The sequence below is a fragment of the Ixodes scapularis genome, unplaced genomic scaffold (assembly GCF_016920785.2).
Source record: "Ixodes scapularis isolate PalLabHiFi unplaced genomic scaffold, ASM1692078v2 PGA_scaffold8__174_contigs__length_109621045, whole genome shotgun sequence".
Lineage (NCBI taxonomy): Eukaryota > Metazoa > Arthropoda > Arachnida > Ixodida > Ixodidae > Ixodes > Ixodes scapularis.
Window position 1 is genome coordinate 79934760 of NW_024609883.1, and position 16884 is coordinate 79951643.

General features: G+C 43.0%; 1 protein-coding gene across 1 annotated transcript in view; it reads right to left on the minus strand.

The window, feature by feature from the left end:
* The window catches only part of LOC120836359 (trifunctional enzyme subunit beta, mitochondrial), a 60693-nt gene that overhangs the window by 27810 nt on the left and 15999 nt on the right, over positions 1 to 16884 (minus strand). The window contains exons 2-9 of the mRNA XM_040205186.3: positions 15984 to 16040; positions 15463 to 15589; positions 13659 to 13690; positions 12784 to 12851; positions 11982 to 12069; positions 6050 to 6237; positions 4334 to 4514; positions 1692 to 1816 (exon numbers count right to left, since the gene is read on the minus strand). Coding sequence (XP_040061120.1) covers positions 1692 to 1816; positions 4334 to 4514; positions 6050 to 6237; positions 11982 to 12069; positions 12784 to 12851; positions 13659 to 13690; positions 15463 to 15589; positions 15984 to 16040 — 866 coding nt within the window. The remainder of the gene's footprint in view (positions 1 to 1691; positions 1817 to 4333; positions 4515 to 6049; positions 6238 to 11981; positions 12070 to 12783; positions 12852 to 13658; positions 13691 to 15462; positions 15590 to 15983; positions 16041 to 16884) is intronic.

The following is a 16884-nucleotide window of genomic DNA, read 5'->3' on the forward strand; positions in this document are numbered from 1 at the left end:
CTGATGATCAAAATTTACTGACAATTCCAGGTTGGTAGAGATCCCACCCTGTTCTTGCAGTTTACTGATGGGCTTGAAGATTTCTAGGGCACTCACTGTAAGGTTATGTGACTCATCAAAAACCTTTTACTTGGTGAACAATCAAATTAGTCAAATTATTTATGTTACTTTACTTTTATCACATGCTCTGCTTCTGTGTGTCACTGAAAATAACTGTTTGTGAATTTTCATTTCTGCATTTTGTATATATATTTTTTTTTAAAAGAAGGTAGACTGCCATGATTTGTTTTGCTGCGTTTTCTCACAAATCTTTTTTGTAGCGTGCACATTTTCAGTTACTTTTTACTCCTGATACATTGGCAGTGGGCACCTATGATAAACATGCAGATTTTGTATAACAAACTTGAAATTTTTGTATGTCTTGCAATCACTTTAAAATGTTTGAACATATGCTGCTTTAACCTTCATTTGCTCTGAGATATGGTACTGATCTGTGTATTTTATCCAGTATTGATGGGATATCACAGTATGTGGATAGGCAAAATGATTGTGGCTTACTCCTGTGCATATGTGTAAGAGTTCTTATAAACACATTCTAAAAAACAGACATGTGTATGAGTTTGGATTCTTTACGATATGAAAGGTTGCTTGCTTTTTCAAATTATTGCCAATAGCCTTGCAAACTCCTAGCACAGTGTTTGAACCTCACAATTTATAGATTTTCTTTTCGTGAGGTAAACAAGCAATGTTTTAGTGTTACCAGATCTCGGCTAGCTGTGACAGCAAGAATAGAAAGAAAATACATTTACATATTTGCATGAAATAGAATGTCCCTATCTCAATTGCATAGATTTAATGTGCTAATAAAAATGCAAGCCTTCCTTTCAAATGGTCCATCAAATGGACCATATTCAAATTGTAAAGTAATTTTAATTGAAATAACCAATGAAAGACAACTGAAGATACAATTTGGTGTCCGGTGCCTATTGAAAAGCACAGTTTCAGTTGAGATGTAATCAAGTAGACATTTTTGTCCCAATTGGCATAACCAATTGTTCATTTAATACCAGTTGGATTCAACTAGTTATAACCAATTCCAATTGAACTTGCAATTGGTACCAATTGGCACAACCAATTGTTTACTTAATGCCAATTGCATCCAACTAGTTACAATTGGCATCAATTGAACTTCCAATTGGAACCAACTGCCACAACCAATTGTTTGCCTTCTGTCAATGGGATCCAACTAGTTACAATTGAACTTCCAATTGGAACCAACTGTCACAAACAATTGTTTACTCACTGCCAATTGCATCCAACTAGTTACAATTGGCATCAATTGAACTTCCACTTGGAACCAACTGCCACAACCAATTGTTTGCCTTCTGTCAATGGGATCCAACTAGTTACAATTGAACTTCCAATTGAAACCAACTGTCACAAACAATTGTTTACTCACTGCCAATTGGATCCAACTAGTTACAGTTGGCATCAATTGAACTTCCAACTGGAACCCATTGGAACCAACTGATACCAATTGAAATTCCAATGGTTCTCAATGGTTATTTTTACCTGGGGAGAGGGTGGGTGATACGAAGAAATTGCTTCATTGCTTCGGAAAGCTGCACCACGCTGTCTAAAAAACGGCGGGTAGTAGTTCCAGCAACTGCAGACAAATGCTGAAGACTCACCAGGAAGGAAGAATTCGCAGCTGTGATGGTTCCGTGGGGCTTGATGAACGCCGGCTTCAGCTTGGCCATCTGGTCCAAGGTAGACACCCGGATGCCATTATCTGCAGACACCTGCGCAGATTCACCTGCAAGGGGAAACATTGTCCTGTGGACCTCTGATGTGATCTTCAGCCTTCAACGTCTCCAGAGACTAATAAATAAAATTTCCGAGGCAAGGGTTGACAGAAATGTGTACGCTGCATATACTTTTCCGCCAAAGTCGTCTGGAATTCGGAGATTGTGACGTGAACTAACTTCTTACGGGCATGGTGTACTCAATATTTTAAAGCCGCAACCAAAGAAAGTACTTCGCACCCAACTCCAAACACAGTAGAGCCAACACCCATTCGAAACTGCTCGCTCAGACAAGCCCGCTTGTGCATGGATGCACAAAGGGCGATACAGTAAGTGGAAACATAGAATTGACGGCCTTTCTCCCCCTTGACACGTGACTGGAAGCTCTGGCTTTCAGAGCTACCGGCTTGTGCTTGTCACCTGGAAGCAAACCAAACTCCCCACAGTACGAAAGAGGCCGAGACAAGGTGGAAAAATTTTCAGCTCTACTTGCATCTATCGGTCTATTCGTCGCACGAAGAAATGCGTTCAACGACGAACGCAGCTGACGCTTAGATGCAGCCTCATCCTCCTCTCCTGTTATATTTTTCTTTTTCTCCTTCCAAAAGCTTTTGGCAGTTGGCCGACTCTGGTACCTTCCACCGTGCCATGCAACGCGTGCTTCGGACGCTCGCAACACCCGAGTTAGCTTCTGCAAGAATGCAACTCTGCATTAAAACTGTCGCCTGGCAACCTCTCTTGACTCGACAATTCACCAGCGAAAATTACCAAACTTTTCGACCTCAAGGAACCTACGTCGGCCCTAAACGGCAGCCAAGGAACTAGTGTTGTGCGAATATTCGAATAGTAGTATCGAATAGTACTCAATTCGATATTCGCTCCGAGAGCAGTTGTAATATTCATGCTTTTCGAAGTGTTCGAAAACTCACGGTCGCATGTTCGTTTACTGTCTAAAGACCAGAAAGAAACAATATCTAAAATCAAGAATATACTCACATGTTCGGCAATATGGTATAAATATTATGGTGGGAACTTTGAAATAAAATCATCATACTTATTTCGTCAACTTTTTTAATAACGGGTAAAAGAAACCGAGCAACGAACTCCAGAGACGCCCGCACCATCTTCCCCAATCTTGGCGCCCTGGTTGCCAGCACTCTTTTTTTCACCACTGCCACGTCCAGACATAAATTTAGAAAAACAAGTTTAGGATAAAACTAAGTACCTTTAGAAATTTCTCATAACATGCATAATTGCTCAGAAACTTTTATTTCCGATAAAACTCATAAACACGGTTTCAAAATATTTAAACTATAATATTTCGAAGGAATACTATATTATTACAGCGTCAAGGCAAGTGGATGACATCGACATTGTCAAAATGACAGCAGCTAAGTCCGTTGGCGAGATGGACTAACGACAGCGTGAGAAGTCCAGTTTGGAAGTATTTCTGTAAACTTCCCTCTAAAAACGGCCAAGTTTTTTTAATGGCAAGTATTCGATATTCAATTAAAAAATATTCAACCAAAATCACTATTCGCTTCGAATTCGATTCGAACTCAAAATCCACTATTCGCACAACCCTACAAGGAACCCCTCCCCGTCCCGTCATTGATGCAATAAAGCGGCGCAGAAGTCTAGGGATTTTGTAATCAATAAAGGGCAAACTAGAAAGTGCTTGGTGCATAGTTATACGTCACCGAGTGACTCAGCTCTGCTCAAGTAATGATTAAACTGGATATTTGGGGTTCGGGAACCCACGAGGGTACTCAGGCTATGGTGCCGAGAACACGTCTCCGACTGGTGTGCTCGGCATCCTTTGTGGAGCGCAAGTTTGTCTGCTTGTTGCACAGAAATTGCGGTGATGTCAGAATGCCAAACTCTTATTGGCCGATTGAAAAAAAAATAGTGGGTAGACCTCAGGGCATCTAGCATGGAGGTCCACCCACTATTCTTTCAATAAAAAAAAAAATGAGAGTTCGGCGTCTCTAACGTCACCGTCACTCCTGCACAAGAAGCAGATAAACTTGCGCTCTGCACTCCAACCACGCATCGAAATTGGTCCTGAAACAGCAACAAATGGCGTCATGAGAATCAGAACTGGACGTCGCGATCTTGACGGTTGGGCGTAGAAGTTCTGGTTCAAAGGTGAATGTGAACGTCGCTGTTGTTGCGGTGTCCCAACTCCCAGCTGCCGATGCTTCCGTGGACTGTTGAGTTGGAGCGGATTCCGGCAGAATGGGCATCTGCCAAGTCCACTGCCACTGCTGTGTTACATCGCCATGGGAGGCACCACCATAATGGTGCGACCCCACAATGGTGTTACGCCACCATAATGGTGCGACCCACCCATAGTGTTATGCCATCACCAGCCCTCCTGTAACACCAACGCTGCTGCAACAACACGTCGTTGGGGGGAAATGTAGAAGCCACCCTCTAGGACGCGATAAATGCACCAGTTGAAGACGTGTTTCAGGCAGCGTACTCTGGGGGACCCCTAGAAACCCGGTTTGAGAACCCACGCTCACCAGGGATGGTGACTGGCTCGAGGTCGCTGAGCAGCCCTTCCTTGGTCGCCTTGTCGGCCAGGCTGTGCGAGCGCAGGGCAAACTCGTCCTGCTCCTGGCGGGTGACTCCGAAGGCCGCTGCCAGGCGGTCGCCCGAGTGACCCATCACCTCGCCCGTGGTGAACTCGGCCACTGCAGGGAGCTGCGCACCGCCAGCGTCCCTTTGAATTTTGACGGCCGCCGATTTGCCTCAAAATTGGTTCGACGCAACGATAGACACGGCTGAACTAACGCTAATAGCGGGTAAAGATCATTCTTTTCGCGAAGTTATTGAAACTTTTAGGTCGGCACCTGCCGCTTCTTCAAATTGAAGGATCACTACTGACCAAACTAAAAAAGTGACGACTGATGTGGGTATTTGGGCAGTAGAACTCGTTTCCCAGAGGTCATTAGTAGTTCGATGGTGTGAAATTAACGCTGCGGAAGCTCACTCCAGCTGTACGAAAAAATGTGAGACTTTATTCAAACAAATTTATTTACCTATGCTCAATGTTTCACAAATTTTACCAAGGGGGAGTTTCTGGAACACTTGACGAGCACAACATATTGCGACTGGGGGTGGTATGGTAAGCGTTTGTTACCACGGGGCAACGTACTTGTGTGGTAAATTTTTTGCGATAGTTTTCAAAGTGTGAAAATTAGGCTCCCGCGAAAATTAGTTGCTTACAATACTCCGTTTTTTAGCCTGCCTGCTGAGCCCTCAAGTTTTCTAACGTGCGACGTTGCACCATTAAAAGAGAAATCGTGCAGTCCCACGTTAATCCACAGTACATTCACAGCGAGGTCGTTGGGCATTGGTGTCACGTCCATGCACTGTGAGGCGCGCGAACAAAAGCGTTCGGAACAACAACAAAAAAAAAAGACTGACCGTTTTGTTCCAAATGCTTTTGTTTCCGTTTTGTTCCAGAGCACGTAAAAGAGCGTCTCCCGGCACGAGCTCTTAGCATTGACAGTGCTACAAGAACGGCATTTTGTTATCTGCTACGCTTTTTCTCTAGCAAGTGCGTGCCATGGGCATTTGGTACTACAAAAGCCCTATGTATAGAGCGGGCTTTTGATGCTGTAACGTTGCTCAGTAGTGACCCGCAGGCAGCGGTTTTTTGAAGGATTCGGCAACATTGACGACGAACGCCCACTACGTCAACTAAAACGTCAACAACGGACGTGATTTTGCAGTGGTGGGAAAAGCCCATTACAGCTATCGCTGTAAAAGCGCGGGAAAATGGAAACGCTAGTTCTGGCACAGCCTACATTTTCCGTTTCCTCAATAGCTATTCATTCATAATTTAGAAATACTGAATAGCGTGCCGGAAAGAGCAAAGCCCGGGTACTGTAAACAACTTATTTTTCGCGCGCTCAATATTTTGCGATATAGGTTGAAGCTGAAGTTTTGAAATAATTTGCGGGTTCTAATTTTCGCAACGCGGTGGGATCTCAAAATAGATTTTAATGTGTTTACATTTTGCCGGAATTGTTCGCGGGACCCATGTTTCTCGAATTGTAGGAGATTCGCAAAAATTAGGTCCTCACGAAAATTAAGTAGTTTACAGTATTTGGCGAATGCAGTTAGTCTGGGTAGCTAGAAAAACCAGCCGAGTACCAGAGTTTGGGTAGCTCGAGGTTGGGCCAATGAAAATTTGGGACCGTTGACGAGAAAGGTGGAGAAAGAGTGGGCACCTCGGGTGCCAGCATCCCTGGCCTGAACTTGGACAGCAGCTTTAGCTTCTGCATGGGCGTCTTGGCCTTGCTGGCGCCCAGCATCATCTTGCGCAGCGGACGGCTCACGCGAATCGGCACGTCCGACAGGAACTCCACTCCGCCGGCTATGCAGACGTCGTGTGATCCCAACGCGATCAGGCCCATGGCTGAAAAGCGCGCAGGAATTAATGGTCACGTTCGAGCGCAATGTTTATTTATTTATTTAACAATAATGCCAGCTGCGCAATCGGTAGCCACGGCTTTGCAGACTGCACGAGTGAATGAGACAAAAAAATTAATCGTAAGTACCAACAACAACACACAATGTAAACGATATTCAATTCCACATATCCATTAATATAAATGGCAACATATAAAAAATTAAAAAAAAAACAAAAAAAAACATAGAATATTTACATGAAACCTATAGAGCTTAAAACATTTTTTTTTTTGGGAGGGGTAGGGGGAAAGGGGGCGGGAGAGTCAACATTAGCATTCAGTAACTCTTCCCTGCCACACACCATCAAACTCTGGAACCATTCTAGATGCTGCCATTTCTATTTCAGATCCAGAAACTCTCCGCTCAGATTTAGCAACCATGTTCGTTGCATAATTAACAACTATGTGTCTCAATAAAAAAAATATTTTAAGTTGTGGCTTAAAATACCTGAGAGTCCAATTCATTTCATGTCTATGTGCTTGTGTTATATCTACTCGCATTAAAAGATTGATATCTATTAACACATACAAGTTTTTAGCCATTATATTCCACACGGTATGCTCTTCAATTTTTGTTCATGTATATTATTAAATTTTTTTTTTTCGCTAAGTTTTTTTTTTATCAAGTCGCACAGTCCCACTTTTTCATGTAATGCTGAAAGGCCTTTGAGGTATTTTAAATAAATAAATAAATACATGTACACTCTGTGTGGAAACTACTGTAAAACCCTTAATGTGCGCGAGCCCTTAATTTTTGCGAACTTCGCGAATTGAGAAATTTTCGAAATTTAAGGGCGCGCAAAGACTTTGGTTTTCAAGAGTTTCACTGCAGGCATCTGGAATTCGCGAAATATATTGGCCGCGATTATGTCGTCTGTGACCGTTTAGCTTAAAACATAGTGGCCGCGAAATTAAAGGGTTTTACAGTGTAGGGGGTGCTTGGAAAAACGTGCATAGCACTGCCAGCAGAGGAGCTGGCGTGCGAGGGTGAGATGCGTGCAGCAGCCTGCGGTGCCTTTTCGCGTGCGAAGCCGTGGCGGCGGAAGCACGCAGGGACGGAACTTTGGCTTCTTGAGCTTGTACGTTGAGGGTGACATTGCATGTGGGCTGGGGAAACCTAGAAAGGACATCTAGCTGTTCTCCGCTTCTTATATATCCCAGAAAATAAATTTACATCTTCTACCAACCACGCTGAATGCTGGCTTCCAACAAGAAACTTTTCAGGCCTCTAGAGAGAGCAACCACTGCACTTTTTCCCAAAATTGACGAAGAATTTGTGCCTTGAAATTAATCTACCACAAATTCACTGAGTTTAGCGTAAAGAAAAAAAATCAAGATGATTTAAATCACGATTTAAGTCACCCCAATATCACTATGATAATTTTTCACAAGAATAATTTCCCGCAAAACTAATCCCATAATCATGAACTCATTATTGTTTGCTTATAATTTGATGCCATCCATGCAAATTTATTTTGTTTTTAATAAAAAAAAATCAGGCAAATAAAAATTACAGAAGGACGCTTAAGCTTTGCATTTTAAGAGTGGAACGCGATAGCTAAATATAAACCCCTGCTCGTTTCCAAGCCAATCAAGCGAGTCTGTGTGGCCTAGTCGGGGGCGCGTCTGGCTTGCAAGCGAAGGGTCAGGGGTTGATCTAGCCCCGCCCAAAATTCTTCAAATTGTTTCTTTGAGGTAAACAAATTACTTATGGACCAATCAGGATTTTACTGGCCCACCAAACGCTGACTTTTTTGCACAACGAGCTCCTTAAAGCTGTTGCTTTAAAAATGTAGACATGAGCAAAATGCAGTGCTCTTCCACGCTAATCGGAAAGGTGAGCTTTGTACTATCTATCTTTTCCACTTCTTTCGCTAATTACGTGGCATCTGATGCAAGCATATCATAATGCGAAAGAAACAAACAAAAACTTGTATGCATGCGTGCACGCACACACAGACCGACAGAGGATGTGACAGAGAGACAGGTACATACGGATCTAATTGTACATGTAAGGTTGATTTTACATCGCTCAGTATGTTTTGCCTTACAGAAGCTTGCCTTGTTTTTCATGAAATTGTACCCTCACCTCGCACACTTTAAAACCAAAGGAGCAAGTCACCGTCGTTAAACAACTCGCGAGTTGTGCTTGAGTTCAACGGCCATAATGTTACGTCGTTAAATATAAATACTATATATATATATATATTTTTTTTGCTTTTCATTTTTGGTGCAGTTGAGAGACCTTTAATACTTTGTTTGGAACCGGCCTCAGTAGCAGCTGCAACACTGGCCTTGAGTGCATGAAGCTGAGAAAACAATCTGGCGGGAACGAGTCGTTTCCTGGGCATTTTCATAGAAATTCGAAGATGTTCTGATTTTGTTTTGCTGAAGTATTACAGCAAATAAAGCTTTTGCAATAACTAAACAGATCAAGCTCTTTTTGTTCTAGTATAACATTGTTTATATTAGGAAAAGAAGTTTTGAATTAATCTGCACTTTACAATGTAATTTAATTTGCAGTGAATCTTTCTTTTACACTGTTTTCAGTGACTGGGCAGATTAAAGAATCCATTTCATGTGCCCAAAGAGACTACAGTCAAACCCGTTAATAACGAGCAGCAGGAAAAGCTCCAATCAGTTTGATATAGCAAGTAGTTCGATATAGAAAAAACCTTGACTTAAACAGCGCAAATAAGTTACGTAAGGAAGAGACAACAGGAAGGAAAGAGCGCTCTTTCCTTCCTGTTGTCTCTTCCTTACGTAACTTATTTGCACTGTTTAAGTCAAGATGTCTATTTAACTCGCCCAGCAACTCATTTTGATAGAAAAAACCATTTACAACAAACTTCCACGATGCGTTCGTTGTAAGGCGAGAGCTTCTTTTACTCTCTCATCTCTTCTCTTCCACCTTGTAACAAAACACTGGAATGTTTTTTTGTTTTTTTTTGCAAGCTTGCAGATTTTTTTTTTTTAGATTATCTCCCCTTCCGAATAACTTCTCTTCGTAGGCAACCGCTTTGGGATGAAGTTTTGTGTTTTTCTTATTTGAGTGCGTGCAGTTTCTTTTTTTAGCTTTCTCCCTTCTTAATCGCTTCTCTATGTCAACTTTGTTCACAGCTTGAGCTTTTAGAATTTGCTTTCTTTCCTAGATTTTTTTGTGGAGGGGAAGGGACAGGCTAGAAGGCGATTGTTCGCACGTTTTTGGAAGGCTTCCGGGGGGGGGAAAAGTTCTAGATAGCCAATATGTTGTTCGTTATAAATAGTACTTTTTACATGCATTTTTTATTTAAATTTTCCCAGAGTTCGATATCAACAATAATTCGCTGTACCTGGGTTCGTTCTAAACGGGTTTCACTGTAGTGAAAAACCAATGACTTTTTTAGGTAAAGTAATTTAAATAATATATATATATGATTTATAGTTGGTTTAAACTTAAACAAAACGCTGAGTTACTTCAGTTTCCTAAAATCACAATTTTTTTTTTTTTTTTTTATTGAGATGTATTAGTTACTTAGCATTAATATGATCAAAGGCTATTCCGACGTTTCGTTTTGCAGTCACCTAGTTCCTACCGTTACCCCCTTATGTGGTGAAAGGCAATTTCCATGTCCGAAAGGAGGCTGATGAAAAAGAATGCATATCCCATAAACTGCCAAACTCAAACTTCGATTGTCCAGTGATTCCAAGTTTCATCATAGTTTTCCTTAGATTCATATTTGTCACTTCTTGTACCATCCGAATCTTTTTTCATGAAGTACACATTGCATGCCATACTGGGCCGGAAATGTCATTCGACACATACAATGGAGACAAAATGTCTTTGGAGGGCATTACTTCAATGAAATTGGCACTGCATACTCGCAAGTGTGGGTTCGTCAGAGTGGGTAATGCTCCAGCGGAGTCTGCAGTGGCGCGGGATCTTAAACTGTGAAGGCAAACGAAGAGGCTTCCGCAGGCCAAAGTCTGGATAGGTGGGGATGCCTTCTTGAGTTGGAAGTCAGGCTTGCAGCATATGCCACAAAAGTGCGCAATTGGTCCCTGCTTGTGACGTGCAACGCGATTGCCGAGCAAGCGCGGAAGGTGCGAATGATGCTGTCATTTGCGAAGTGAAAGATTTCGTTGGACGACGGTGACGACGTGATTCAAGAAAGTAGCAGTGATGACAACGGGACTGACATCACCCGTGCGGACAAGTCGTAGTCTAGTTGCGGACGAAGTGAGAACGACAGGGAGCAGCTTCAGTTGCCCCGCCTCTAACGTGAACTTCCTAGTTTCGATAACGCCTGGGCATCTCATGCACCTCGCGTGTGCACGTGCAGCCAAAACATGCCAGAAGGCATTGATCGTGAGTTAGAGGCTGGGCTTTCGAAAGATACTTTGCCGTTCTCACATGTTTGCAGTAAAATCTGCATCTAAAGTTGTTTTTTTTTTGGGGGGGGAGGGGGCTGATGTGCAATGAGGGGTGTTGACTTACAATCGAGTCGACTTACAATTGTGTAAATACGGTATGTAGGTGTTACTGGTACAAAAACTTTCAGCCTTTCCACTCTGGTGAAGAAGGAAGACCAGCGAAGCTGTACTATGGTGGGACGACCTCAAGGACGACGCCTGGAGGACGTCTAGGACGACCTCAAGGACAACTTCTGGGACGACCTCGAGGAAGACGCCTAGGATGACCTCAGGGACAATGACTAGGACGACCTCAAGGACGACGTTTAGGACGACCTCGAGGAAGTCTAGGACGACTTCTAGAACGACCTCAAGGACGACGTCTCGGACAACTTCAAGGACAACATCAAGCATGACTTCTAGGATGACGCCTAGAGAAATTCAGCCTTTCCACTCTGGTGAAAACCAGAGTCGAAAGCATGGCCTCCAGCACACCCTTGTTGCCTTTTGCTGTGCTTTGGCAGTTTGCTGACACTTTGGCGAGACGCGAAAGTGTCGTTGAAGGTAGGAAGCTCTCGACTGAAACCCCTCCTCGTCGTTCCAATTCTGTCAGTAACCGCGGGCAAAGATTAGACTCCCGTTACCCTCGCCGGTGCCACCATTCTGCCGTCTAGTACAGCGTGGGTGCAATTGGTGATAGTTACGGCTTGCTAATGCCATCTCCCGAGCCTCCGACACGACATTGCGATGCTCAGGCGATGTTGCTTTGCCTCGTCAAGGACCGTTTTAACCTTTCTGGAGGACGAAATGGCTGCAATTTTGGACGTCAGATGACCGACATCTATGATTTTAAGCGACGATATGGCTGAAGTTAGCTTAATTGATGGCCCTTGTCACAACAATGTAGTCGTCAGAAATTCGTGCAATGTCGGGCGAGCACTGGCCGACCCGCAGAAGCATGTGCAGTAATTCGTGCCCACTTCTAGTAGAAGCACAGCTGAGAAATTTAGTGCGTTAGCGAAATGTTGTGCAGGTTTTCTTTTCTAGTTGCGACACCTCCTTTCCCTGGTACGTGGAAACTAAAGCCTGGCAGTTGCAAAACTGTGGCCACTTCCCTCGAAACGAGAGAAGTCGTAAGTTCTTTCTCGAACTCCAATAAACGAGATTAGATGCTCATTAACACTACTGTTCACATGGGTAGTTTGTTACGCGTCAATCCTTCCCGAGGACAACATTCACGTACAAAACAATGTAATATTTTATTCTGGGGGAAACGAGATAAGAGGTAACTCAAGCTTACCCGAAGTGATGGCCTGATTGGACGAAATGCAGGCCTGTGTGACGGTGTGGCATGGGGTCCGGTCGGAAAAGCCGGCGCACAACGCTGCCTGCAAATGTCATGACGTGATCTCAGGTTGATGCCATTTCACGGCCACCCTTGGTGGCCATTAGGTAATTCTTGCAAGCACGGTGGAGATGGGTCTTTTGGCATTCATTTCTGAGTAAGATCTATGAGGCTGTTTTCAAAGTTTATATTAAAATGTTAACCATACTTCAGCATAGTCCCTCAGTGCAAACGCTGTTCCAGGCAAAATATATTTTCCCGAAAATGCAAGAGTTGCATTGAAGGGCATAGCTACCGAACGTCGGTTTACAAGGTTCATGAGCACATATGACGCATATATCAGCAACAGCCTGCGATAATAACAGTAGAAAACGTAGGAATAGCAACCGTTTGTGGCAATAAATATAATAAAATACAGAAAATATAATGTTAGCCAGCTTTCATGTTGGTGAGAAAACAGCTGTTTTCCTCAAAAATCGTCAAGCAGAACACAACCCTAACGACTGCCATACATCAATTCTATACTTTCGTTGCCGGCGGACCATTGTTAATGTTTCTCGCTTACGGCTTGAGCGGGAGTTTCAATTGCTGCCACCAAAAACAGAAATTTGGATGTTCACTTTTATGCATCAGTACCATCTTAAGAAAAATCCACTGAGTTGTTTAGAATGAAGCTTGATAGAAACATATGCAAGTGAACCAAAAGTTGAAAACAGATGGGTACAAAAGCAAAAACAATAAAGCGAAAAACATTCACCTCTCGAGCGACGTTGCAAGTCTTTGGCTCTGCAATGACTGAACCAGAAACAATGTACTCGATGGCCTCTGCAAAGAACGGAGAACAAACCGAGTCACGCTTTGTATCGACAAAAACAGCACGACGTCACGGCAGCAACATGACATGGAACTCTGCACTAAACAAGGACAACTAGCTTACGCAGGGAGCTCGGCTACAATAGACCTCACAGCTTACATTGGTAATTGTTTAATTAAGTGGCTAGATGCTCAGGATTCTGACCTTCCTGTTGGTCCAGCATTCACACGCTTCCAAGAAATGATGGCATTATTCAACAAGCATTTTCTCCGGACTTTCTGTCATACTTACACGAGCATTTTGAAATCTAAATATTTCGAGTTAACAGAGCACACTTCCTGATACAAGAACAATATGAGAATGTTTTTCTTTTTTTTTTTCGCTTCGCTCTTATCTTTGGCAAGATTTGGTTTTAGAACTGAAAAACATTAATTATTATTGGCTCCAGTGCCGCCATCAGCTGCTTATTTGCCTTGCGCACCCGGCACCATTTCCAAAGGTTTCACAAAAAAATCTTCTAGTGGAGCTTCCGTAAGCAAGACACTGCACCCTAGCAGAATACTATGTTTTGTTAACAAGGCAAAGTGTTCAGTTCAAAAACTAGAATGAACCTTTTATCCCCTTTTTCTAATGACCAGTTGCTAAGGGCTATACTCAGAAAGCATTCTGATTCAAGGTGAATGCGGCTGCTGAAATGTATCTTTGTGGAAGCTAGTTAGGTTGGTTGAGCCGTCAGTTTTCAGTGATCACTTGATTCCATGGAGGAAATAAATGTTAGGGGCATCCTAAGCTCCTGAAAAAAAGATTCTGACACTTACCCTTTGGCACCCCTGTTCTTCTAAGCAGGGCCCTGCAGGAACAAAAACAAAAAGTTCACGCTTGAGAATTCTGAAGTAATGTTGAGAGTTTGGCTAGTTGGTATTCAATGATCATACTGTAGAAACAGTGAGAAAAACTGAGAACGCTACTTCTCAATCACTGCCAGAGTTGTTAAAAGCAAACTCAAAGCAATTTTAAGACACTGTTCCAACCTTGAGACACAATTTCAAACCTTTTTTTTTTTCCATGAATGTGCTGAAAGCACATTGATGAAAAAATGGTGGTGGAGGTAGGGTTACCAACTCTTTAATAAAGTATGAAGTCGGGATGGGAAGGGGGGGGGGGGGGGGGGGGGGGTTTACATAGGGGGTTAGCAAAATCAGTTCTATCTTCATTGCAGCATCTTACAGTTTCCCCTTCCAGATAAATCTGGTAGTCCATCGTTCCTTATTGCTGGCCTTTTGAAGCGGTGCCTCTGCTGACTACTTGCCACTAATAACAGTTCCTCTTGCCAAAAAATCTACTCGTCAACGATGCCGCACTTCATGCGGAACTTCAGCTTTACCTGCAACTCTGCCTGGACAAGTTTATCTAGCGTACGATTTCTTTCGTCTCTCCACAAACTCTTCATAACTGAGAATACTCTCCCCACAGAGGCGTAAACTTTGGCATAAACCGTTAACGTAAGAAAAGCTAAACAGCACGTGTTCCAAACTTCCTATGGCAGCAACGGTGAAAAGATTCAAAGAGTGCAGCGCGAGGGAAGAGAAGGGAGACACAAAGGGGTTTATAGAAACTATGATGATGATAACAGGCACACCAGTGTCGCCCCGATTTTTTGGCTCCCCATGGCTTGCATGCTAAAGTGGCTAAAGCCTCTTGCAGCGAACACTAGCCACCGCAGCATTGCTTCGTGCGGTTTATGCTAACTTCGGGTTTTGCAGCGTGATGCGCATTGTTGGCGTGCGTTGGATCACGTATGAAATTGCTAACTGGACAATCTGGACCAAATCCGGGACATATAGCTGTACCGACATGGACGATGCGGGACTCGGGACGCGTCATGAAAAGTCGGGACAGTCCCGCAAAATCCTGGACAGTAGGCAATCCTAGTTGGAGGGTTTTCTTTCAGAAATTTTAAGATCTGTGCTTACCTAATGTAAAAAAGTTATTACAAAAGCTTGAACTGAAAACAAGAGTGCCAAGATCTTTCCACCTTCCCCTTCGTCTGATCACCCAAAAAAACTGCCAATACGACAAAGTAGAACAACTGTTGTGAAAAGTTCTTCAGCAGCAATAGGAACAAGGCAATCTATCGTCAGCACGATTACCGTGAAATACGGGGCAAGCGCCCACTCAAACTTTGGAGATAATCACAAAGAAATGGGGGATGGGCGCTTGTCCGGTCATCAATTTTACATATAAATGTACTGTGCGTATTTCTTCAGATCTTACCAATTTGGTAATGGGCGCTTATGTAAAATGAGCGGATGCATGGTATTCTACAGTACATGTTCAGCCAAAACAGCCCCTGAAACCTGAAGCTTGCATCTATATGCTCGTCGAAAATGTGACAGTGTCCTTCACGACTAAACTTAAATCGCCCCGACGGTTTTTGCCCAGACAGGTCGCCACTGACACTGCACTTGTGCCAATTAAAAGGACCACAAAATAGAAGCGGTCACATACCGTAAGCTCGGACACAGCAAAGTACTTCTTAGAATGCAAACGCACTGCGAAAATATTAATAGATGAATTTCAATTATCGTCGCCTTCCCTTGGAAGCGAAGACAGGATGCTTACAGAAAGGCCATCCTCTGCAGGTCGTGCGGCATTAGGTTGTTGTACTTGGTGCCGGACAGGAGGAATGGCGTGCGAACCCCTTCCACGAGCACAATGTTCTTGACTCCCGAGCGGGACTTGCCTGCCGCTGAAGCCAAAAGAATCTTAGAAACATCCTCCGAAGGTTACAAGTCGGATGGCTCAAACGTGTGTTTGAGCCACCTGATTCAAACATACTTTAAATGTGCTTGAGTCAGATGTTGCCCCTGTGATTTCACATTTCTGTACAGCAATTTCCAAGCTCCAAACACCATAATGATGGCTTCACTTCACTGTTGCTGCAGTACATCATAAAAATTTGTTGAAAGTATCACAGGGGCAACACCAGCTCGAAGTCATTGGAGACAATGGGGTTTTTGTCAATATACCCCACTGTGTACAAAATTGTAAGGGCTGCAAGTTCAATAAAAGCAACCAACTAAACTCGGGCAGAACTTTTGGCACAAGATTTTTATAAAAAGAAAACGAGAGAGGTGTCTCACCGGGCGCAGTCGAGTAACGGTTCCCCGCAGTACTGCACGACAGTGCCACTGGCGAGCCTGCGGCAAAAATACCGTTGCTTGCTTTGGGTTTTCGGAGAACACAAATTGCATCAGAATGAGCCAAGTTATAACTGTGTTATTTCGAAGCTTTACATAAATGAGAACGATGGCTGTAGATAGGTTTTCTCAGCTGTTTTGCTAGTCAATCAAAAGATGCTGGTAAGCTCCGTTACAAGCAGAGGTACCTGTCTCTCTACTGCTTGACCGACTCACAACCAGAAAGAAGAAAAAAATCTCTCCCGTTAGAGGGATTTTCAGCCAGGCAAATAATGGTTATGTGTATCAGGGGAAGAAGTGAATCTGCTGGTTAATTTCCTGTAAACAACAAGAAATGTCCATGCATTTGTTGTCACTACTCTTTCTTAAACCCTTTTCTGACCATGGGGAAAATGCCTTTTTGTATGCCATTCTGTTAAATTTCTTTTTCCTGAGGAAATTATTCAGTTTTCAATATGATGCCATGCAAAAAAAAATTAGGCTTAATAAATGAGCTTTTCGATGATGCAAACATTAAAGCAGAGACCTGAATTCTATTGCAATACTTCATTCATCAAAAACAATTGTTTTCCAAAGATTGGTCCACCAAACCAGATAACAATATGGCTATCACAAAAAAAAAAAAAAAAGAATTAAAATATACGAAATGTTTTCAATTTTCACAACAAAACTCTAGGAAGAAACTGGAGTTCTAGCTCAGAAAGACTTTCATTTACCGAAAATCAAGTCAGTCCTTATGACTGACGTGCCATTGGCTAATTAAGCTGGTTCTTAATGTGGTGAGGCACAGGTCATCAGAACTAAAATATGATAACCTCGCTTCATCATCAAACCCACTGCTGCT